Genomic DNA, 26,389 nt, shown 5'->3' with positions numbered 1-26,389 from the left:
ATGACAGACATATGTGGGCAGGATGAAAGAAAAAAGAGAGAGAGAGAGAATAGATGGAGGAAGAACAAGAGATAAGGAGAAGGAAATGCTTTACCCAGGGCTATGGGAGACTCTAATCATATGAATAAAATCATGGAGACAAACAAACTTTTGGCTGCATAGATAATATTTAGGTAAAATAAATATTACAAGATTATTAGATTGGATTTATTACCATGACTACCATGTTTATATCACAAGAAAATGTCAGGTTTACCTGACACACAACACATGAGCACATTCTCTGAGCACAAATTCAAGTCCTTAGAGGAAAACAAAGTCACTGGGCCAGCATCTCTGACAAATGTCTCACTTCAAAGCTCAGGCTAGCAGCAAAAACTTTCAAAAAGAAACATCAGAACCTTCTTCTCTATCAAAAGCATCCCAGTGTATACTGAACAGAACTTTGATAGAAGACTTGGTATTAAATAAAGGCTAAGATTCTGCTCTCTACTAAAAATGTAACACTGACTTTACATAAGCAAGTATCAGTCCCTCTGAACATAATGTAGCAATCAGATGAAATGCCAAGGGAAGTTGGTATTAATTATAGTTATTTTTAAAAGGAAATTTGCCAAGTGACTTTACAAAATCCTCCTGGGAAGCCCATTTTGCTTAGAAGAAAAGCCTGTGTCTTCAAGTACCTAAGTCTTAATTTGATCTTAGAAGGCAGCTCAGGGGTCCTGCTTTCTGGAGATGAGTTTCTGTGCATTCAGGTTAAGATACCATGGAAATATTTTGGATTTATTTATCAAGGGTCTCAAGAGAACCTAAGCTACTTTCACACATTTGCTTGATTTTCTTGAACTTGAAATCAATATATTTAGAAGATGAGGAGACTGTGCCCTAAGTGGACAGAAAGTGCATTGTCTGTAGTTTTGTTTGTTTCTGCAATCAACTGTTCTCCCCAGAGAGTGGGAATTTGGCAGAATGGGTTAGATGGTCAGAAAGGAGCAGTGGAGGTTATACTGAAAGTCCAATGTACTCTTACTTAAAAACCATGAAACTTAAAAATGAAAGAACTCTTCATTGTTTACGTGAATATATTGCTTATGGAATCAAGAAACCCAAGTAGAGAATTATGTGTCCACTTTATCCATTCATTCCCTCAGAGAAGCACAGAGTTGGCTTAGCAAACTTTTAAGCTAACTCTGGAAGTAAAACACGTTTAACAATCATGCAATCATGTGCTAAATTGAGAGAGATAGCAATTGTTTGAAAAGCTGAACACAGCATGGGGGCATAGGATGAAGGCGTGTCTGACAATGGCCTTTGAATCAGTGACAGAGGCCTCATTCAGAAGGCAGATTGTCCCCTGTGAGCCTGACTTAGGAGGCATGAAATATACCACAGTGAGATCACCGTGGCATTTTAACGAACACTTCAAACAATTTAAAATATGTGTTGTTGCCGCTGTATAGTGTTCTGTATGGTGTCTCGACTACTTTACACAAATCAACTCTTGTATATTCACAATGAGAGTATGAAGTGGGTCTATTACCTTTGCCATGTTGATGGGGGACAAATAAACTCAAAAAGGTTAAGTAATCTCCCCCAAACTCTTATAGCTAGAAAAGAAAAGAGTTAGAGTTGAAACCCAGCAATCCAGCAACGAAATCCTCTTTCATAATTTTGCTGTTCTTCACAGACCACAGCACATCACAGTAAATGCCTAGCTCAGTTAAACAGTTATGAAAAAAGAAAGCATCTTCTTCCATAATAAGGAATTAGAGAATGAGGCTTCCACAAATCGAGCTTGATCCTAATCAAGTCACACATTATTTCATTTGAAAAAAAAAAAACAGAAACTTGCATTGTGAGCTACATGTGTGAGTTAGTTTGCGATTATCCCCTGACAGTTACCAACTTGCATGTCCCATATTTGCTCTCTGCTCCCTTCAATACATATTAGAGGAAGAATCACATCTTCCAGTCATTTTCTAAAAGTGATGCTGTGTGTATCCCTGAAGACTTAGAAGGGCCAAGTGTCCTTCATAAGATGCTTCTAAACAAGTAGGAGAAACAAGGTACAGATATACAGAACATAGAATGATAGGGCAAGCAAGCTCTGGGAGAGTGAGAGAGCCATAGTCTAAGATAATTTAGCCATTTTTGTCATTCAGGAACATCCACACCACTTGTTTTTTCAGGATAGCCAACACCATTGAAATAAATCACTGGTTCATAGAGAGTGTTGACATTAGCAGGAAAAGCCAGAGTGGCTTGTCACTCTGGTCATCATCAGGGCTGTTTGTGTGAGGCTACAGTACTTTTGGATGAAGGACTTCTAGGGTTTTTTTTTTTCATTTTTGTTTGTTTGTTGTTGTTGTTGTTGGAACAAATTTATCATCCAGAATGTGTTGTAGTAGTATTCTATGTACATCCATAATTAGGCAACATGGAGAATTATATTGACTCCTTCTCTATATACAGGAGAATTCACATTTCCAAAGCCACACTGGATTGCCTCAGTGGTGACTATAATGTGGAAGAGGGCCACGGTAAGGAGAGGAATGAATTCTTGAGGAAGCATAATATAGAGACCTATTTGATTAAGCAGCCCGAGGAGAGTTTGCTATCCTTGCCTGAAGATATAGTTAAGGAGTCGGTGAGCTGCTCGGACAGGAGAAACAGTGGGGCAACGTTCACAGAAGGATCCTGGAGCCCAGAACTGCCATTCGACAACATCGTGGGCAAACAGAATGTAAGTCCTTCCTTCCTTCCTCCAGTCAGCAACAAGTGCATGTTTGAGTGCATCTTCAACCAATAGCCTCAGAGGAAACCAATTCATCTTTAACCTTTTCTCTACTGAGTACCATAATTGAAAATGATCAAACAAATTTCCTCAGGACAAAATTAACCTATGTGTGCAATTTCAGGAAAGGGCAGAAATATCATGTTTCCGACACCCTTTTACTTTTTTGATGCTAAAAATAAATGCCCTGTGAAGCAGAATTATAACTATCCAAAAATAAATAAATTGCTCATGTAGGAAAAGTTAAATCCAAAGTCATTAAAAATGGTCAGGTATATAAAAATGGCCTGTAGACCTGAGTTTTCCTCTGATATTCAAAATCAGGAGGACCACCTTGATGGGGAAATAGAAAAGCAGCACTGAGTTTTGCTGGCGGTAGGGGTGGGGTGTCTCTGGAGTAGCATGCAAATTCAAACCCACCCATGTGATTCTATTTTCCAAGGTATGGTTTTACTTCTTATATAAAGGAAATGGCTACAAAATCGGCACACAAGGAGCAAATCACTAATAATCTAAATTGCATTTTAAAATTATTTATTCAGATATCAGTATCATATTGATCTCAGTGAGATATTCTGGCTCCCAGAGGCAATGCAGAGGTGAAGTGTAGCAAAGTCTAAACCTCAGGTGGATAGAGCAAGTCCAGCCACCCTGGAGCTCCCACCTAGAGCTTCAGCAAAGCATCTGTTCTTAGGAGTGTTCTCCCTTTATCCATCTAGACAGAGCACATGCAGTTGACAGTATGTTAAATGGTCTAACTGTACCACAGTTTTTAAAAGAAACAAGTGGGAAAACCCTGTGTCTAACAATTATGTTTCAGACTTGTTCCAGAGCAAAACAGAAGTTGAGAATACTGTGGAGCACATAGACCAAACCAAGAGTATTTGGGTTTTTATGAAAATATTAAGGAGTGGTTGTTGCTGTTGTTGTTGTTGTTGTTGTTGTTGTTGTTGTTGTTGTTGTTGTTGTTTTGTTGCTTTGTTTTGTTTTGAGACAGTCTCACCTTGTAGCCTTGGTTGACTTGGAACTTGCTGTAGTCCAGGCTGACCTAAAACTCAGAGACCTGCCTGTTTCTACCTCTTCAGTGCTGACAGCAAAGTTAATGCAGCACCACATCTCATGGTGAATTGCTCATTTTTATACCCATAGTCCTGATTGTGTCTCATTAGGTCATAGGTCTGAGACATCTGTCAGCTGAAAGCCATTTAAAGTGGAACAGGTTAAACGCTGAAGGTCCTCAGTCTTTTCTCTGCATTTGAAGATGGATGGAGTACTCTAAGGCCAGGCTAACTTCAATTCCTTCCCAGTTCTGTGGAAAAGAGCATGAGACAATGCATGTGTCAGATTCTACCAAGGAAAACTGCGGACTGGACCAATCCAGTATGCCTTAAACTATTTACTCTTAGGCTTCGACTACCCTCCTATGAAATATGAAATAGTATTATGCCTACATATGCCATCAACAAGTCCAATCCCTAATTTCCACCCCTAATTGGAGCACATATCACAATCTTCCATAATAAAGAAATGGTATATATATTTTTTGGTGTGCATGCATGGTCAACTGAAAGTGTCCCTTCTATTTCCTCTGCCTATTGCAATCTGGAGCCCAGATGCTGGTTTTATAGAGAAGGACATATCTGCATCCTAACCTTCACATGTCTCAGTAATTTCATGTTCAATTTCTTTTCTATTTGTTTTGCTCTTATCTTTCCTTTTGGAAAACTACATTCAAACTGGTTGTGGGGAATTGGAACAACTCTGTGTTGTTCTAATCTAAGTTGCACCTGCCCTTGCTACTAATAACTATGAACCAACAAGGGAGAAACAGATATTCATAATTTAATTTCATGGTTGATTGACCTGGGAAAATTTTTATGAGAAATTGAAAGACATTTTTTGCTAATTTCCTAAAGATGTTTGCTGATGGCATAAAATGGTTACTATAGAAGATGTCAAAGAGTCCATGTAGTTGTGTTGTATATTTTTGCACAATGGCTGAGCTTTGAGTAAATGTAACTTAGCTGTCCCATCTTCTAAATGAATAATTTCAATTTATGTGGATGTCTTCATACTACAGAGTCAGGAAATATGTGCTGATCTCTGTGAATAATCATGTGTCACTAATGACATTTTGGAAATGATCGAGCTGATTAAAATGATCACAACCATTCAGAGTTTATGCTTATGCTTAACTCTAGAAATCAGTCAGCCATATGCTCAATTCAGAGACTTAATGTGTCCCTGGAAGAGATCAAGACTGGTCTGGCTGAGTCTACACTATGCCAAAATACTCAATCCATTACACAGAAGCCCAGACAATCTAGCGTTTGCATAATATAGATAATTCATACTTATGCTTTGTTGGGAATTTTCCAGCCAAATTGGCCAGATGTTTTGGCTTCTATTGATTTATAATGTGTGCTTAGGAATAGTTTGAATGGCGTTATATAGCTGTACCAGATTCTGTATTGTATATACAGCAGATGTTCCCATAGCTAAATCTGCACATATCCGTTCAATAAGCATTAGTTGAGAATCTACTGTAATGCCAACTAAAAGAAGAAAAGGAGAAAGAAAGAATATCTTAGAGATAAAGTCAGCCAGTGTTCTGTATGCTTCAAAATGCTGGGAATTACATCTGGTTTTCTTACCATTATTTGGACCAAATTAAGATGATATCTAATAAGTCATCTAACATGATTAGTTTGTTCAGTAGATTAAAAAAGGTAAGCATAGGTAGTATAGGAAACGAAGCTTCAGAATGAGAAAAACAGACCTTGAGGAATACTATACCAAAGGCAAACAATAAGAATTTCTTTAAGGAGGCAACTAAAAGTCAAAGCCATCAGAAGCCATCTAGAGGGCACGATGTCATGGAAACGCAGAAAGTTCAGCATTTTCAAAGTGAGGAAACATCAACAATGACATGGAACATGCCTGTTGGAACTAGCCTGAAGAACATCACTGGCAAGATACAGACTTGGTGAGGTGGTGAAGTCATAAGCCTGATGGTCATAGCTGGTAGGTGAGCAGTTGAGGCTTCTGAGAACTCCGACTGTAGCCCTCCCCTCATTCTTGTTCCTTTAGTCATCCTCCATGGGCTTACAGGAACAAGTGAAATCTCTAAAGTGATCGCTGACTCTCTGGTGAGTTTCCCAGTCTGTGTGTGTCATTTTGATGACAGGCATCTTTCCTGTTCTTATATGCCCAGCTACATGGGTTAAAAGTGATGACTTGAGCCTGGCCAGGTACTGACACACAGGTTGGTCATAAGCATACTAAAGACAATGCTCTGCAACCCTGAATCCAGACATATGCAAGTATTCTGCCCAGGGTCCTGATGTCTGAGCTTCCTGACCCTGGCTCAATCACCACTAGATCTTCCCACACCCTGGATTTCTAAGTATTGGAGAGTAAGAAAACTAAAAGACAAAGGAACTGCCGGAATTTAACATTACAGACGTAGAAGTTGGTGAACCAAAACAGACGTGCTAAGTATTTGCTAGAAATGACACAAAATTGAGGACAAGTTTATAGGAATCTCAGAAGGAAAACAAACAACAACAATAACAAAACCAACAAAGCCAAGTGTGAAATAATATTTTGGTTTTGTATTAAATGTTGCCTTTTGTTCTGCTGGTACACTCTTTGAAGTGTTTGACTAGGTTTGAGCTTCTGTCAACACTGGGAAATAACAGGTCATTAATCTAGATGTGGGTAATCTAGTCATGAAAACACAGGCATAGCCGTGGTCTTCCATGAACTTAAGTTTCAGGAAAGCGGGAAATGCGGAGATTGATCAAAAATTGGGAGCAGTATTGAAGAAGTGAGGCTATGTGACTAAGGAATAAACATAATCTCTGCAGAAGGATTCTCAAAAATTCCTTCCTGAAGATTCCATCCAAGTGCTGAAAAGACCCTCAACACAAATTGCCAGGATCAGCATATTTTGTAGAAGAAACAGCACAAGATGTCTGAGGAAAGAAACACTCTAGTGTGCTACAGAAAGACTTCGAGACTAGAGCATAGCTGGCTGAGGAAAAAGAATCTGGGAGCAAACAAATCGGATGGAAACTTAGTTTCTCAAGCTTCTGCAGTCTATGTTTTATTCCCAGGGGAGTCATATGAAGGTTTAAGTGGGGCAGTAGTGTGACCTGACTTAGACTTTAAGAGACTGTTGAACTGCCTCCTGGGTAATTGATAGTAGCGGCTGAAGTGGCTTTAACAGAAAACAAAATGTATCTTAAACTCAGGATTTGTAAAAAGATGGCAAGGGTGAATCTTTAACATCCCTGATAAATTTTTGTGAGGAATATTAATAATTTTAATTGTACATTTATGGCAAGTAAAATGCCAGGAAATAGAGTTATGGTTTTAGAAGAAAGGCCCCTCTTTGGAGCCTGGAATCTGTCTCCCATTAATGTAAAATGGTCACTTTCATCCCATATATCCCTTTTACATGGAGGATGGTCCAAGATTCTATATATTAGTCTACTACTCCTCAAGGCCTTTTAAGACACTTAGAATTAAAAAGAACTATTGGTATTTCTAAGTATACACATTAGTCACTTCTACCCACGAGACTGACATTGTTATCTTGAAGTTAATGTATACTCATGGTGACTCTCAGTATAAATGGGATTTTTATAACCTATACAGCAGACAGAAAGAGGATGGATTCACTGTAGATTACAGGTAAAGAACCACGGTTACTAGCAGACAGCCCATCCTTTCCAGTGAGCTCACAATCACTACCTTTATTTACACGTAAGAAAAGCATTTATGGCTCTGAGACCCCAATTAACTCTCTGAAGGATATGTACCAAAAATATCAGAGTTGGAATTAGAACCAAGCTAAGTCTAACCTCCCAAAACCGTCCATTTTCCATCAAATGACAGTACCTCCTCCTTAGTGTCCTAAGCTTATTTCTTATTCTGTTTCTAGTGTCTACTGTATTTCTTGAAGTTAGTCAACCTTAGACATTTGTGTGAATATGTGAGTGTGTATGTGTGTGTGTCTGTCTGTCTGTGTGTGTCTGTGTGTGCGTGTGTGTGTGTATTCTGAAATACAAGGGTCTCTGGCTTTCACAGGCTATTTAGAATATTCTGCAATATCTCTAGGAATTGACTACACATAAACTTTCTACCTTTTCTATGTAGCTAGCTGATCATCACTTGAATATTTATCTAGTGGCAAAATATGCAAGAAACCATTCAATTTAGCTCAATTTGGACTGGTGGATATGGAGAACAGAAGAATAGGAAATGCTGAGAGAGGTGCTGGCTGGTGGGGCTGAAACAAGAACATTCCAAGGGTGCTGTGACTTCTGAAGGCCTCCATTGGCAGTGGTTTTATAGTCAGTCCTCTACCTCATTTGGAAGAAAAGGAAGAATTATCATTGAATTGCTGCCCTGACTAAAATCCTAGTATAGGTCTGTTCTGATTACCCAGCTCATGATAAATTATAGGCAACAAGTTTTGTGATCTTCAGAGAAATTTCTGCAGTTCCCAAAGTGTGTTCATAGAAGGACCATTGAGGACAGGAGGGTAAGAGGGAAAGAGAGAGGGAGGGAGGGAGGGAGGGAGGAAGGGAGGGAGGGAGGGAGGAAGGGAGGGAGGGAGGGAGGAAGGGAGGGAGGGAGGGAGGGAGGGAGGGAGGGAGATCTACAGGAAGAGGTAAACCAGGAATGAGAAAGAGTGATGGCAGGGAAGGAAAAAGCTAATCCATGCTCTTAGCCTGGCTTTCCACTGCCCCAAACCAAAGCACAGGATTCTCTTTCCTACACAGAAATTAACCTCAAATTGCTTCCACTGAAAACACCCAAAATGTTAGACACTGGTATTGAAAAATATGGTTTCTCGGGCTCTGCTATTTCTGTTCATCTTCTATCTCATTATGCAGAAAATTAGAAGCAAATTTTTCTCCATGGGTAATTTGTTTTTAATGATTTTGCTATTAGATTGGGTTTTGGTATTCCCTGGATGAGATATCTTTTGGGTTGATGCTTAGAATATGGAACTTTGAGGAATCCCCTAGAGTTAATTTATACTCTTTCAGATGCACAGCTTTTCCTGATGTTATAACCCCAGATTCCTTTGAGCTTGATTCTGAAGACAGCTGCTGAGTTCAGCCAAGGAGTTATTAGAGGATCTGGTTTTTCACTCTGTTCAGAAAGGCAAGCTGATTTGAAGCCTTTCATGGAGTACTTAGTAGATTAAACAGACAAGTGGATCCATTAACTTTGACTAATTACACATCCCTTCCCTGAAGCTCTTTGGTAGATGTAAGTGGAAGAGATATAGTTAGATGTATTGATGTGGCATCTACAGAATTACATTAGACCTTTGTTTAAGTTGGCAAATAGACATCACACAGCCTGTGGTTACTTTACAGACAATACTGAAGGGAACTTTTTAACAAGGAAATCAACTTAACTCTTCTATCATCATGGATTGATTTATTATTTGCAAGCCACAAACTGTGATCTGACTAACAGAAATCAAGTGTTCATAGGTGGAGTTTGTTAGTTTGTTTGTTTGGTTGGTTGGTTGGTTTTGTATGTTTGTTGTACAATAGTGGTGATTGAAACCACAACCTACAACAAGTTAGGCAAAAACTGAACTATATATCATCAGCTCTCACTACTTTTCTAAATTTTGAGACAGGGTCACAGTTGGTGTCCAGTTGTTAAATCCACCCTGTACCCCAGACTTGCCTTGAAGTTGTGGTCTTCTTGCTTCAGTCTCTAAGGAGATGGGTTTGTAGACCTGTACCTCCAGGTCTCAACTTAGTGCAAAACTTAAAACATATGGAAATAAGTCTGATGAACAACAGCAAATACCTGAATTTTTCATGAACTGGATTCCTTAATTTGGGGGAAAAAGTAGAATTTATTTTATATTGAACCCAGCACCTACTTTCCCAATGCCTAGGGTAATTATATCTGTGGAAAAATTTATTAAGCTATGTCCAACTGTTCCCAATCTTAGGTCACAAGTGAAAGCTTCCATTATCTTGACACATTGAAATTTATATCTATGAAGGATTTTTTCTTTCCTAACAAAATTGCACTGATTGCTAACAACCTTTTCTCCAGTTCTTCATTGTTATCCCAATGGCTATTTCTTACCAAAATTGCTGCTCTGCAACATTGAAGAAGTCTCTTTGCCCTGTGGTAATTTCAGCCAAGCAAAGATACTGGGTATTTTTGTTGGCATCCATGCTAAAATTTCTTCATTAAGCTACATCTGGTTGTTTTCAAATGTAGGTTACATGATAGTTATTCATATACATGATTATTTTGCATTGACTTGGCATTAATACAGAAGTTCAGTGACTTCTCCTGAGAAAATACTCAGGTTTTTGAAAGTCTCCCCTCCCCAATTCTCAAGGATTCCCATGCTTCTACCACGAATTCCAGGTATTGAAGCATTAGATTCAACACTGTCTCTTTTTACTATGTGATTGTGATATCACTTTAAATACCTTAAAGTATCTCTTTACATCACATATCTTATGTGTGGTAGCTTCCAACAAGTAGTGTGCACATAGCTATAAGAACATTCTTTAAGAGATCACCTCATGAACAAAGCATACTTTCACACACACACACACACACACACACACACACACAAACACACACACATACACACAAAGATAAGGAATAAAATATAGACAACTAGGCTTGATTAGTATATTATATAATTGTATCTGAGCAAATCATTTTCACACAAATAATTGAAACACCAATCATGAGTCATTTATCAGTGACACAAAAGGTAGTTGTATCCTTGAAGGGGATTAAAGTTTAAATAACCTTTAAACTTCCCCCAAATTTCTATTAAGAAAACACATACATGTATAAACATGTACACACACACACACACACACACACATCAACATAAATTTTCTCATAGCATTGATATTTCTAAGAAATGTCTAAATACTATCTTTTTTTGGGCAGGGGGCTGAGTGATTTGGGTCCTTGTACATGTTCACTTTCTGAGTTGAAACTTTCTAGGCTCTGGACTCAAGATCATTTTGTGCATGGAATACTGGTCACCTCTCAAGCCACACAGCCTGACATGTTGGCTCAATGATTTCAGTTCTGTGTTTACTTGGGTTCGCACCTTCCTGTGTCCCCATAAACCATTATGTGTCAATTGCTCTCTCCTACTCACAAATTAATCAGGGGTCCATTCCCCTCCCTAGGTCTTACCCTTTATTGCATTTATTCTACTCTAACCTAACAAAACGTCAGGATTAATTTACATATCTCTTGAATGTACTACCATGGACACACTGTTTTAAGGCTGACATTTCAATTGGCAACGTACTTCCCATTTAGGTGCCTTCAAATTTGCTATGTGTAAAGATATGTCCTGCAATGTTTCAACCAACCAGCAGAAGATTCACAGCTCCCTTGTTTCATTAAACATGGCCCAGATTATAAAGACTCAAGCGCCATGTTTCCCCGTCTGAGTGACACAATCCTGAATCTAAACAAGCTTTCTAGACCGGAGAGTGTCAGTGCAAGAAAACATTTGTCCATAACTATGATTACTGGGATAATTGGACCAGGAATTGGTGACTGAGTCTCAGATGCTGGAGGCTTGCTCTTTTAGGTTCACAGTATTCTGCTCTGAGACTTTTAGCAACATCTGGAATTGTGGCCATACCTGAAGGCTCAGCCTCACCTGACCACCTATGCATATCCCATCCCAAGAAAATAAAGAACAGTGTCTCTGTTCCCCAAGCTGTGAGCCAGTAGTATGCACCAAACAGCAAGGCTGAGGCACTGAGCACCAGATCGAACACATAAAGAAAGAGGGACTCAGTATTTAAATATTCCTGGGGCTAAACCCCAAATACAAAAAAAGAAAAGAAAAGAAAAGAGAAGAAAAGACTATTTTAATGATGGCACCTACTATAGTCACTAACGGTCAAGGGTGAAGTCATAAGACTCAAATTAGTATGAAATTAGTAAATGTCTCCTGCATGATCAGCCAGCACCATGAGTGCCTTGATGCTTGTATCCTAGTTCTTCATCTCAGAGAGCTTGAAAATGCAGGACATAAGGTACAAAAGCAAATTAAAGGGTTTTCACAGAACTTTTGGTCTTCATTACATTTACCATGCAGACAATATTTGGAAACTCTGAGTCCTCTCCTGGGGTCGGATTTAACAGTGGCCTCTATTGACTGGGCCCTGAACTGACATTATTTGCACCTCTGAACTTTGGAAAACAAGGCACAAATGATACTGGGATCCTCTGATAGACTTGTTAAGGTTTCTAGACTGTTAATTCAGAAAACAGGTGGGACATTTTGACCCTTGTTATTCCACTTCCAGGAGTACAAGCTCTAAGACTGTTATAAATTACTTCAAAGCTCTTCAGGGACCAGACACTGAAGACTTCCTCCAACAGCAAAAAATCATTAGAGATCCCTTTAGTTTTATGTGGACTGCAGATTTATTGCAAAAAGTAACATGAAAAAGATTCTTACCTGAAATAGTGCATGAAATAGATTGTTTGAATGTGACACTTCATTTTCTCTTTATGAAAACATGGAACATTGTGCCGTTGACTACTGAACCTCGATTGTAGGGACTGGTCCAAATTCCTTTAGACTTTGTTATTATAAGAGAGCGGAAATGTTACATTTAAGTTTTGAAGACTTTATATGGGTATTTTCAGAAATATCACAGAATTGATGTTTATCTAAAGGCCACTTTGTGCCTTATGGAAGAAAAAGTAACTTCAACACATATTTAAAGAAATCTATGCCCTTCATCTGTAGACTTGGAAAAAACATAATTCTGTCTTTTCTAAACATGACAACAGTCTCCATGAACTCTCAAATCCACAGTGTTGGAGCTATCCTAAGAAAGAGCTTTCTTAAAAGAAAAAAAGATAATTATTTAAGATGGTGAATATTCAAATTAGCACGATTCACTCACCCCACCATATGAATATAACACCACTGTATGCCCTATGATATATAACACCAGATTATAATTTAGTAAAAAATTAAAATTAATTGTTAAAAAGAAAAGCTTCCTCTTAAGATGATTGAATTTTATTCTTATGATGATTGTATTTTAACAAACAGTATAGTAAACAAATTTCATTACTGTATGTACGTCGGGCATTCTCATCCAGTCCAAGTATTATTCTTATGTCCTTGAGGAGCAAGAATGCTACATAAGAATCTGAAAGGCGATATCTTTCCCACAGTGCTAGCCATATGGGCAGCAGGCAAGTACACTGGTGGATGCTCAACCAGGCAAAGCTGTCCCAGAAGTGATGGGAGGGTGATCTAAAAGTCAATGAAAGGGGACTTTGATCCTCCTACTTCTCAGTGCAGACTCAAGTTTAAAACTGGAAATGAGCCATCTTTAAGAAATGCAGCCTGCTCAGTTAGGCAGGGAAGCCTAGGTTTGCCAAACCTGTCGTCCTTCACAAACCCTTCTAAAGCAGCAGTGAGCTTCTTTAAGTCACAATTTCTTGTATTTGGATACCAAAGTTACCACAGTTAGTCATGAAAAGAAAGTAAGTCTAGAAAAGAAAAGTTCCAGAGAAGATTCAAAGCTATCACTTTCTGATGGCAGGTCTCTGATGCTCTAGCGTAGCACTGGAAGGTGTAATGGCGAAATCACTTTCTGTATTCCCCAGTGCAAACGAAACCTCATACTGAGATGCACCATGTGGATACCGTTAAAGACTCTTGTTCTTGGCTGAATGTCACCTGTCTGGGCTGTGTCTTTTATTTTATGTTGATCTGATAATCAAGAACTAGAAATAAAGCTCATAAGATATTGTTTCTTAGATCTGGAATAAAGGATCTTTTTATATGTAGAGTTGGGTAGGGGAAAATGGAAATAATAACAGGACATTTGATAATAAGACCAGCAACACTCTTCTGGAGAAGAGTAGGCAACCTTACAACCATCCAATCAGTTGTTCCTTAAATATGTGTTTATTTTTTAAAAAAATGAACACATCAGGTGCTGGAAACATTGTCATAGATGAGGCAATGTATCTGATTTCAAGGAGATCAGAGATTAATGAATAAGCACACATGGGTTCAAGAAATTAATTAAACTGCTAAGGACAATGTAGGCTCAAGATAAGCTCCCCAGAGGATACTTTGTCTGACTTCCTTTTGAAAGGAGAAGACAGAGAGGTACCCAGGAGCCAGGCGCTCTGGTGCTTGAGACAAAATGGATGGAGTAACTGTTGAAGAGATTAGGTTTTGTCAGGTGTCTCGACTCCAGTACAGGTCATAGTCCATTAGGATGGAGTCTGCAATCCATCAAAGAGTTTACATATGGCATGACAGACTAGAAAAGCTTATGTGTGGAAACCAGGGAACACCTGGGAAAATTAAAGCAAATGGTGGCCATTCTCCTGAAGAAGGTAATCCAGCATTCTGGAGGGGGTCATATGGATGAAAGCAAATAGGTCTTATTCAAGTAGAAGATGGTCCAGTCAAGTAGAAGATGGGAATAAAAACAAGTGAGGGACTCTGACCACTGTTTCTGGATTAGCATCCCATGGAACACATTGAAAAAAATTCAAATAGAAGTTTGGCTTCAAACTTTTGGACAGTGCAGAGGCAAAAGGTCTTGTCTGCAGATCTTATCCATGCCTTTGCCTCAGCCATATATATTGTGAGATCTCAGTAGGTGGATATAAGAATGTGTATGCTCAGAAAGCATGTGCTTTCTATAAAATGTAAGGCACTGTCACAGGTTAAAAAAAACAACAATGACAATTACAAATACCAAGTTTCCTGTCTTAAGTGCAACTAGTAAAGGAGCCAACAGGAAGCAAACATTAAATTCACATTTCCTGCCTGACTGGTCCACAAAACTGCAGCATCATACAGAACGCTGTCATGTTTGTGCTTCTTGGCACATATTGGGAAAGACTGAATGGGAAGGATTTAGTCATGAGGCTGAGTAAACTGACTGGCAGAATCTGTATGAGTGCCATGAAGGAAGGGTGTGCTTACATTTACTCCCCTCACTTTGGGCCTCCTTTATGTTTCTATCAATTCCCCTCCTCCCTACCAGCCTCTGGCCTGGATTTGGATTTAGAACTTTTGGTGTGTTGTGTGCCCTGTTTAATTTAACCTGTGTTATCTGTGTAAGTGTAGGATTAGAATTGCTCATTGGACTCTGTTGGGGACACGATTGGGTATTCTGAGGGCAATGACTCCTCCTCTCCTGAATCAGTACAAAGAGTTCAGCAGAGGGCAATGGTGACCCCTTAAACCCTTCTTCAGTCTATATCTGGTTGTTGATGCATCCTGTACAGGTATCCCCAGCTGCTGCAAATTTAAGTTACAGAGTCTGTGACACCTCACAGCTCTTTACCCATCTTCTAACTCTGACATCATTTCCTATTCTCTTTTCTATAATGAAAAACTATAATGATAGGTCTCACAGGGATATTTAGGCCTTACATTTAGTGCCATGAAACAAGGCTAAACAATGTTATAGCCATTGAGAAAGTGACAGGGCCTGAAGGGTATCAGATGTGGGTTCAAAAGAAAAGAAGATGAATCTCACAAAAATATTTTCAGGGTATAAACCAAATGATGACCTTCCCACCCCCACTCAAATACAGCTAACAAAGGGCTCCCCAGACGCTGTAATGCTAACTTCCACAATCCCTACACTCTCAAGCTAGGCCTTTTCTTTAAAGTTGTGGTTACAGAATTTTTGTAATTCATATCTGGACTTCAGTATGTCGTAAGGACTGTGAGGAAGAGAGTAATTTCAGAAACACCTGAAGAGAGTACAGATATCAACAAGAATAATTCTAGGAATAACAGCATCTGCTTTGCAATGAAAGTCTGACCTAAGAGTTCAGCCCAAGCAATAACTGACATTTCTACTGCTGTTCTGACCTCACTGATATCTAAAGCACCAGATAAGGTGAACAGCATCATTTATTTATACCATCATCTATTTATAACAGCAAGACGATATCTGATTAGTGTGAAATATGTTACTACTTTATCCTGAGTTTGCAAATGTCTAGAAACGCCAGCTAAAAAATAAAAATACATAGTCTCATTGAATGTTAAATAATATATACATCTATATTAAAAGTGTATTTGAATATATGTCCAATGATGTATGTGCATCTCATAATCAAATGTGCTGATAATATTTCCTCCACTTGTGTTTTTTATTCTGTCTTCACAATTTGGAGGTCAATTTAAAACTGGAATAATATGGAAAATCCAGCTCTGTTTTGACCTCGTCTCAAACTAGCTCTTATAGTGAGGTGACTTATAAAGAAGAAAAATGTTGTGCTATTAAAAATAGCTCATTCTTGTGTGACTCTGTGTAGACAAGTGACTCATGTCACATATTCCCAGTGACTTTTTACAAATAAAGCACTGTAAAGACATACCATCTAGCCAGCTAGTGTTGCAAGCATCGGCCCACTAAGATGAGCATAGGACAAAATTCCAGTCTTCTCTGGTATAGGGTATTAAAGATCATCCCAAACTAGAGTCACCCCAAAAGTCATGTACCTTATGCATAGGAGTTACACAAAAGTAGGATGATTGTCTTGTCTGTTCTTTCAATTTGCTTCACCTCTTGAGAGGATTTGGTTCTTATCTTCATTATATGCAGCCTACATTTACTTGTGGGTGTCCACCACAACACTGTGACAGAAGGTGGAAGTGCCTCCTTCCCAGCTAGTCCCTATATCTCCAGAGTTCTGATAAATGAAAAGAGGAATTAGAACAATTTTACATTCATTGGGAACATATTGACAGCCAGGACCTCGTAGTGGGACTCTGAACAGGCAAAATTTCATTGGTCTCTGCCTTGTAAAAGTTGTCAATGACATAGAATCCTCTGATTAGCAACCAACAAAATTCACCTCGAGTTTCCAAGACCTGATGACATTTTTCATGAGCCCTTATCATCCTGAAAAGAAGTAAAGGCAAAATATAAAACTTACCTAATCACCTGCATTCACTTGGGACATAGCTCAATAACACAGCATTTACCTGATGTGTGCATAGTGTTAGGTTTGATCCTTAACCTCACCAGAAAGCAGTTAACAGTTAATTAATTGATTTAATATGCTCTAAGGCTTATCCTTGATTCCAAGACTGTCATTTGCTGGGAAAAGAAGTTAAAGCCCTTCTTTTTATGAAATAATGGTGCATATCTTTTTTGAGTTGATACAATGTTAATCTTCCTTCCATTAAGTACACATGCCCTAAAGCTGCACTTGTGGTCAATATTGCTACTGTAATAAATCTGTCAACAAAACATATTTTGAAACTTGTGTGCCCTGCGAATCCTGGCGTATTGGAGCTTCAGAAATGATGTGTTAGTAGAGTAGATATGCTTGATTTAATTAAAAGAAGTCAATCTATAAGAAAATTAAAATTATCTATAGCAATGCAGATATATCACTACAAATTCATGTATATGCTGTAGCTGAGGGACTCCAGCTGTAAGCTCATCTGAGGAGCATTCTAGTTGCCTCAGTCATAATGAATATCCAGACAGAGACAACCTGAGTGTCCCTCCCACTTCCTTCCCAAGGCAGAAAAAAATGTTATGTCCAATCTACATGGAAAGAATTTTTGCCAATGAAACCAAATAGGAGATCCACTGGGGGACAACCATTTCGGCTTCCTTGGCTCTATAACCACATTGGTTCTTGGGAAATCGAACCCTCTGGACCCTGCTGTTCAATGTTCTGCAACATTGGTCTCTGCTTCTTTCAAAGGAATATATGACTTCAAAAAGACCAGAGCCATGACTCCAGTTCAGACCCTAAAATCAGTGGGTTCATCTCAGATTTGAGAAAGTTATTTATAGCTCTTGATTAAGTCTCTCTAAGGTGATTGATTCATGAAAGATAGGGGCCTAAGGGTCTTGAAATCCTCCATCAACCTTTGCGTGCTTCCCTGAGATGATCTACAATCTGATGTCAGTCTAGCCTGTGTTCCAAGCACAGCTAGTTAAGAGGCTTGCAGAGCTAAACAGAGACTGTGAATTTGTACTCCTCACAGATACACCACAGCCTTTCTCCACTCAGGGAAATCCTTGATGGTGAATGGCATTCCTCTGCTCCTCTAACCCTTTAGGCCAACTCATGCTTTGTTTGATTTAACTTTTAGTTTTCTTTAATAAGCCATCTTAAATTGGAGCTGTGAGTGAGTGAGTATTGCATTTGGCTAGAGCCAGCCAGTTGATTTTTATCAGTGGCGGTTGAGTCACCAGGAGACAAGATCTCTGACATGTCCTCATGAGCCAATGCAATCTCTGCATCCATGTTCCCAGGTCCAATTACCAGTCATGATGGTACATCTTCCTCCACCTCATGCTGTGTAATCCTGGGAAACAGCAAGATGCTGGAATTGCTCGCACTTTTTGCCTAAAGAATATTATACATATATCTATATGGAAATATAGATATATAATGGTTTATGTTGGAAAAAACTCTGTATGTGTAAAAAACTGTATTAATATTTGTCGAGTCTGAGAAGCAGAGCCTGGCACGTAGCATTGTCTGTGTTTGAGAGATGCTTAAAAGGAAAATGCCAACCAGGAAGCACACTGAGTCTTCTCATCACCATTAGGTGAGCAACCTCATTAAAATGTGGAATCTGCTCAGTGAGAAGAGATCGTTTCAATGGGCTTTTTGGATACACAGACTTTCTGCTATTTCTTTGGTTCTCTTTCTCTCATACCTGGGATGTGCCTGGTTAGAGAAACAGTGGTGACTCACTTTTCTCAGGCAACAGCTCCCTAAATGCCTCAACCAAAGGAATTCAGCCACACAGAGGAAAGAAATGACTCCTCTCTGTGTGACATTTTGCCAGGTTGTGTTTCTCTGAACCAAATGCTAACTGATCACGTGTGGTAGGCTCCACTGAATACAACTGCATGGACTGCTGTAACTGTGTGCAATGCAACATGATCTAAAAAAAAAAATGCATCTCTTTTGGATCCTAAGGGGACTAGCAGGTTTATTGTATTTGCATGTGCTTTCCCTCTAGACTCTGGCTGCCCTAACAAGAAATTCAATAAATCTGCTTCCAAACCATCTCGCACAAGCTTTGCATGTCCAGTCTGGGCCTGAGGAAATTAACAAGAGAATAGAGCATACCATCGACTTGCGGAGTGGCGATAAGTTGAGAAGAGAGCATATCAAGCCATTCTCACTGATGTTTAAAGACTCCAGCCTGGAGCACAAGGTAGAACTGAGTCTCCACAGTGGCTTTTTTTTTTTTTTTTCTGAAGTAAATTCTTGTCAATGTCTGTGGGCTTAGAGAGCGCAAGGGCTGTGGTCTTGCTTTCTCTGCTCTTCCTTTGGTTTGGTTTGATTGGTTTTTTCTCTTATTGTCTTTGAAATGATGAGTAAACGGAAGGCTGTGAAAGGGAGATGCTCATTAGATAAAGAGAGCCTCCTCTCTGCACTCTAAGGGACAGATGCCTAAAGGAACAAAGAGGCCTTGACTCAGTAAGCATCAAAATGGTTTCTTCCCCTTTGAGACTGTAAAGTCAAGTGTGTTGCCAAGTCTTTGCATTCACTTCCATTGTAACCCTGAGAGTTTAACATGCGTGGTCTCTCAAAACATGACATAAATGTAAGCAGTAAGCCCTGTATGACTTAGATTTTTAAAAAGTGCCCAATTTTTCAGTTGTCTGCTGGATCAGACTCTACGTAAACCTGATAGCAAACTATAGATTCTGAGTCAAGCTTAACTCTTCCATTGCTACTTTCTTTCTGTGTGATCTCTCACAAGAAAAATGACTTCTCTGAGCCTGCAGCTCCTTCTGTAAAAGGGGGTTGCTATATACTTGTCCCAGTCACCACAAGTGGTCTGGCTACTTTTTGTTTCTTGTGATTTTGAAAAAATAATTGACAATTCGCTGAAGATAGGGAGGATCTCTTTTGATTCACAGGTCAAGGTACAGTCCGTCATGGTAAGGAAACCAGGGCGCTTGAAGCTGCTGGTCACATTACCTTCACAATCAGGAGGAAATGAGCAATAAATGTTAAGGGCAGGTTCCTTGTCACCTTTGTATTTAGCTCAGGAAGCCGATCCATGGGGCGCTGCCATCTACAGTTAGGGCGGCTCTTCCTACTCAAGTAACTTAATCAATAAAACCCCATGTGTGTCCAAAGGATTTGTAGATAATCCCTCACAGGCATGCTCAAAGTTCCTTTACTAGATGATTCTGTGTCCTGTCAATTTGACAATCATAAACTATCACACAAGTTATGAGAGTCTCCAAGACAATGCCTTGCTTAGGTAAATTGTTTAAATTATGGCAAGCCATCACTGTGCTGGTGACATTCTCTATTTCCTTCTTCTATCCTGGCTGTGTACTGGGGAGGAGCAAAGATAGGTGGAGCGTATTGCTTAAGGGAACCGCTCCCTTCCTGCAGACAGTTCTACCTTAGCTGAGCACAGGGTGTATCTACAGGACCTCCAGCAAGAATAGCAGGGCATTTGCAAGCAAATTTCAGGAGTCTGATCCACTATGCATCATGAAGTTCCAGTTAACAATTCATTTATGAGTTTATTCAGTTGCCTAGAGGATTGTGCCTTCCCCAGTTAGGGGAATTCACAACTGTGTGTACCTGCCCCATCCCCAATGAGTTTCTCTGACCATTACCTCTGGACAACCAACTCTAACATGAATACCTTGCACCTTCAATTCCCAATTCAGGTTCCATTGTGTCTATGCACTAAACAAACAGAAAAGAAACATTTTCCTTGCTCAACATCCCCCCAAAATAGCAGATATGATCTTCTTATTCATAATATAATTAAGGGCTTACAGGCCAAAATTAAAATCATTTTGTCTCCTGGATACTCTACAAAAGGAACAATGACAATAAGCAAAGGGGCTTTTCAGAGAATCTTCTCAGTTAGCCTGTATAGACATCATAGTTCAGCCCAGAAGTGAACAAAACCCTTTACTGGTTCCTGCTAAAAGTGCGCTTGCCTCACTATCGCCCTAATTCCTGCAGACTGCACTATCTAGTATGTTTTAGTCAACAGTGTCTCTATCTTATTTGCAACTCCCTGATACTAGAACAAAAACAGGTCTTTGTCAGGTAAAGCATGTTTGAGTCTAAGTTGCCTATGCAGGGAAAGCTCTTCCAGAACAGCTAGAGGATGGAACTCTGGTACACAGGGATTCGCCCATGGACGGTCCAGCCTTGTGTCATCTAGCATGTGCTCTGGGGTTCTCAGTGTTGAGGGCGCTGGGTCATGCATGCTTCAGGAGACATTGAGTACCCGCCCTTGGGTTCCAGAAACATTCCTCAGTGTCTCTCACTCTCAGATCCTCGTTGGAGAGTAAGTTAGTGCTGAGCAGAGAATGTATAATGAGTGGCTTCAATTACATATTTACAGTGGAAAGTATAAAGTGACTAAACAACAGAATAAAGCAGATGCTATCATAAGATTCAGCTTGTAGGTCATCCAAAGGGACAGAGATAAACCTCAGAAGCCTGGGGGACTAAGGTTGAGACTCACTAAGATGCAGAGGCCAGGGTGCAACTTAGACTCAAACATGCTTTACCTGACAAAGACCTGTTTTTGTTCATATCTCAACCTCTGCTCAGATCTCCAGGGCTTGCACATACTGGTGCGTTTATGAAGAGGAAAAGCCCGTCCATCCTCATTCTTTGTAAACTTTGGATGGAAGAGGCAAAAAACAAGGATTTAGGCAGGAAAATGTCCTAAAACCTTAGCAAGATAAAAGTGAGATTCTGAAAATATGAGATGCTAGAATCTGAGAAAACTTTTGTGTGATGTATGGGCTTATTGTACCCTTAGGAAAAACTTTGCTCTCAGACTTGCAAAGGGAACACTGACCCTTCAAGAGGTTAAGCATCAGTCAGAGAAGTCCAAAGGCAAGAGCCATATTTTATTGACTCCAGGGACCAATCATCGGTCCAGTGATACTCTGCGTTCTATGTATCATTCAGATATAAAGTTACACCATATTAGGAATTTATGAGAAGCATGCACAACACACACATGCACATGTACACATAAACACTAGACACACAGCTGGGTTTACACACTCAGGGTAATGATGACCAGGAAATAAAATTCACCCAATACATAGCACGGTGAGACCACGTGTCTAATCCTGTCAGTGAGAAGATAAATGGAAAGAATGTCTCAAGATCTAAACTTCAAATAATCATATACATGTTTGCCCCCAAATTCAATCTGGATGAAAAACCTCCAGCAGAATTTAAAGTGGTCCTGGTTGATACTGCCACCTGGTGGCTAGAAGAAACAATCGCACACCTCCCTGGAAAAATCTCCAGGTTTCAAGATTCCCAAGAGGACAAAAGGTGCCCTGATTTCAGAGGTGTGTGAAGGCTCATACTACAAAACCTTTACATTTTAAGTAAAAATGTGCATATTTTAGCATTTCTAAATATCTAGAGTATTTATGATTGCGATACCTCTTTTGATCATAAAAGTATGTTCTTTGAAAGGAAAAGCAGAAATGGAAATATTGATGCAATTTTGTATGGAAGGAAAGGTTCCGCTCTGCTTAGGCAACAGAAGGAAGCAGGAATGAGAATTAGTTCCCCACCTTTAAGAGATAATCACAGAGCAGACAGCTCCATTGGAATGCACAGACTTGTCATTCAGACATTGCTTGGTCATAACTTAAAAGAACTGACATGTCTATCAACAGTGTCATGAGCCACCAGGCTTTAAGTACTTTGTAGCGTTGCACACTACTTGTTGAGAGAATAAGAAAATACACAAAGTAAGAGCATCCACAGAAACTTTAAAGCCAACAGTCTGGTGTATGGAATGGCAAACAGACTAGACACACTCTCTCAAACAAGGAGAAGTGTGAGGCCCTGCACCCAATATTGCCCTTTGATTTACACACAAACATACAGACACACACACCACAGAAACACATAAACACACACCAAATAAGAAAATGGGGAAAGACTTCGGGTACAAAGATAGAGGAAGATGGCCCCACTTCCTACTAATCTCATTTCACAAATGTTAAACTAAAAATACTGAGTGGACTTTGATCTGATCTTGTTCAGTAGATGTTTAAGAGGGAAAACTAAAGTTCTCCTTGGTCCCCACTTGGGAATTCATTGTGGGGAACTCCTCTCCTGCTGCCACCTCAGTATTGTTTTAGACTAGGCTACAAAAGACTATGCTACCCTTGCCTTCTCTGTACCTTGGTTTCCTCATCTGTGGAATCAATAGCTTGGGCAGGTCTTCACCTTCTCTAGATACTTTGACTCCAATGTGTCCTGAATATGTTGGTTTTCCAATCACAATCCACGTTTGCTCTATCCAAAGCCATTGTTTTCATTCTCGTAGCTCATCCATGATGCATTTCCCGTGACAAGACATAGCACAGAAGACTTTTTCTTGGCCAGGTTACAATCCATGCTTCTCAACATTTTCACTTGCCAACAAATTCATGAGAGCTCTCTGGGCAGACCCTTGGATGGGAAAAGAGGGCTCAAGTATCAAAGATCCAATATTTCATAGGGAAAATGTCCCTTTCTTTATCAAGGCTTAAAGATCCCGAGGACCAGAAAAAGTTAGGACAGCAGAAAGGATATGTAGAAATGAAACCTGATTGTTAAAGTCTATTGATGATACTGGGTTTTTCTCACATAAAATAATACATTTGTCCTGGGAAGATGGCTCAGTAGATAATGCTTTACATGGAGAAGGATCTGTGTTCAGATCCACAGAACTCATGCCAAGCGAAACACATGGGTCAGTTCTACAGTGAAGTGAAAGGCAGAGACAGAGGATGTCCAGAATTTTGTGGCCTTGCTAGTGTGGTGTACAGCATGAGATTCAGTGTAAACAAGGCAGAGGAAGGGAACTACCACCAACAGTTGTTCTCATACCTCCACACATGTGTCATGGCACATGCATGTCCACACTCGTGTACTTACATATCACACACACACACACACACACACACACACACACACACACACACACACACACAAATACTAATGGTGATGTATTTTCAGTATCGATGTTTTATACCAAATAAATGAAGAATTAAAGAAAATAAAATCTTTCTTGATCATTCAAAATGTTAACATTCTAGCATCAGCCACCATGGCCTTAAAGGAATGTGTGCCCATGTGCTTATTTGTGGGATTTTTGTAAAGCAGACTATTCTGTGCACAATACTAGGAGCAGTTTTAATCATTCCGTGCTTGAGCCTTTTTTTTTTCATGGTGCTATTCAGTTAAGACAATAATGTTAATAGCTGCATGATGTCCCATTGGGACTTTAAACCATTATTTTATTATTTTATTTTCAGTTGTCACTACTCTGTTTCCAACTATGTCTCCATAGCTGTCTGCATGGTTAAACGTGTCTTCATGCTCAGTCTTTGCTTAGGGTGAGATAGTAAAGACATCAAAAGGTGTACATTTAAAATATTTCATATATACTTTGGGATATCTTTGAAGATGGATGTCTATACTTCTTCAAAATCATCAATTCTATAGAAAGAAAACATGTCCTTATTGGGTTTTTTTTTAATATTGTGACTGGGATGAAGAACCTTTTGGTTCTCAGATGTTGCCTTGGGTGATGTCCTTTGTCGTAACTCCTTTCAGTGAAGGCACTCACATTTGCTTTGCAAGTTGTGAGGCTTTGCTATCCAGTGGGGAACTTACTCTTTTGGGGATCACCCATTTTGTTCCCTTCTGTTTCTAGACTTCTTATAGGGAGGTAGTATATCTCAGCTTCCGGTCCTCATTCACCACTGTGACAAGACTCACTCTGAGTAAGTTTAGGATAGAGGTGGCAGATTATTCCAATTACAGGCAGATGTCCCCAGCCATAGAAACCCACATAAGCCCTTTAGAGCCTTTGGAGAATTGAATAGCATGGACACTTACTTGGAAGAACTAAGTATAGTGTTCAATAAACCATGGAACTGCCTTAGAATGGGAAAAGTTCTTAATGTAGAGTAAAAATAAGAGTATGTTACCGTATGCCCTGTAATAGGTTAGACATTTTGACTTCTGATGGTGGTACTTTAGTGGGTGAGGCATTAAAATAAAATCATCTCAATAAAAATTAGATTTTCTTCTTTCTTCCAAGTCTGACATCATCTGTGTGATTCTGAAACTTCTTATCTTTAAGAAAGCCTCTTTCTGTAAAATTCTCTTCATTCTGCAGGATGCAGAGTTGCCTTGTGACCTTGTATGAAATGCAAGGGCCTGCTAGTCAACTGCCCTTAAGATGAAAATTATTCAAGGGGATATGCATTTTGAGACACGTTCTTGGAGGATTCTTTTTTTTTATTTTCAGCCATATTTCATTGTCATTTGGCTGAGTGAGCATGAGTAAGACCAGCTCATATCAAAAGGTCCCTAGGCCAATCTGAGCCAATATGGACTCCGACAGCTTCTGTAAGGCTTTCAGTGGAATTAGGAGAAAAAAGACCTGGATTCAAATTCCCCTTAGGAAATAAAATCAGTCACAAAGAGTTGCATATTACTCTATAGTAGCAGAGACAGACAGACAGGTTGATAGACTCTAGTTACTCCAATAGACTTTTCTGGACTCATACAAAAAAATCTTTTTTGTTCAAACATGTTTAGTTTTCATTTACAAAAAAAAAGAATAAGAAAAAGCATAGAGCCAATCACCTAGAAAACATGACTTTAGCCCAGTTTTTGTCAATATGAGCTATGAAACAAGGCAAAGGATTTGACTTCACTGACATGTTTATGATCACCTGCCCATAGGGGCTAGTATGAAAATTCAGGGCTGGAAAGATGACTCACTGGGTAAAGATCTAACAACGCAAGAATGGCACCTGAGCTTGGGACCCCGGACTCTACATAAAAGCTAGACACTTAGGGCAGCATCTGTAGCTCCGCCACAGGCCTTCAGGGAGACGAAAGCAGAGAAAGGATAATCCTCAGAGCTTCTTGGCCAACTACTGAGCCAGGTAGCCTTGTACCAAGCTAGGCAGGGGGCAGGTAACTGACATCATACACTATATATTTGGATAAATGAGACAGTTTTCTTATGCCAACCTAATACTAGAGGATAAACCTTCACAACAAACTTTACAATTATAGAACTCTGTATAAAAACTATTTAACAAAAACAGCAAAAGGTGTCCTCATAATATGTCCTGTATCCTAATATTCCAAGATTCCAAACTCTATCCATTTAATCTGGCAGACTTGTCACTCACTAAGTGAAATACTCCCAGTATATCTATAGCTCACTGGAGCAGAAACATTGGCTGCCTTGTCTCCTAGGATGTGTCTTAAGAATGAGAAATACAGGCTCTTTATTTAAGGGAGTCCTTTGAGTAGCTCCCAGTGTTGTGTCTCTTCCTACGAGAACAAGCCATTCACATATTTTGATCTCTTTCACAAATGGGTTTCTTCATGTTCCCATAAGAATTGTCTCTCTAGCTTCTCTTGTTATTTCTAGTGCCATAACTCAGAGCACTTGATCTGTTCAGTTCATGTTCTGCTTGTCTGTGTTCTACTAACCACTGTGTTCTGAGCATTGGA

General features: G+C 39.4%; 1 protein-coding gene across 8 annotated transcripts in view; it reads left to right on the top strand.

Annotated features, from left to right (window-relative positions):
- The window catches only part of Adcy8 (adenylate cyclase 8), a 249,254-nt gene that overhangs the window by 146,835 nt on the left and 76,030 nt on the right, over positions 1-26,389 (top strand). For 4 of the 8 annotated variants that reach the window (XM_039078564.2, XM_039078563.2, XM_006241703.5 and 1 more), the window contains 2 exon segments: positions 2,473-2,743; positions 18,849-19,046. In XM_039078564.2, the coding sequence (XP_038934492.1) occupies positions 2,473-2,743; positions 18,849-19,046 (469 nt within the window). 8 annotated transcript variants of the gene reach the window in all.

This window comes from Rattus norvegicus, chromosome 7 (assembly GCF_036323735.1).
Source record: "Rattus norvegicus strain BN/NHsdMcwi chromosome 7, GRCr8, whole genome shotgun sequence".
Classification (NCBI taxonomy): domain Eukaryota; kingdom Metazoa; phylum Chordata; class Mammalia; order Rodentia; family Muridae; genus Rattus; species Rattus norvegicus.
The sequence above is the reverse complement of the archived record's forward strand: the minus strand, read 5'-3'. Positions and strand labels throughout refer to the sequence as shown.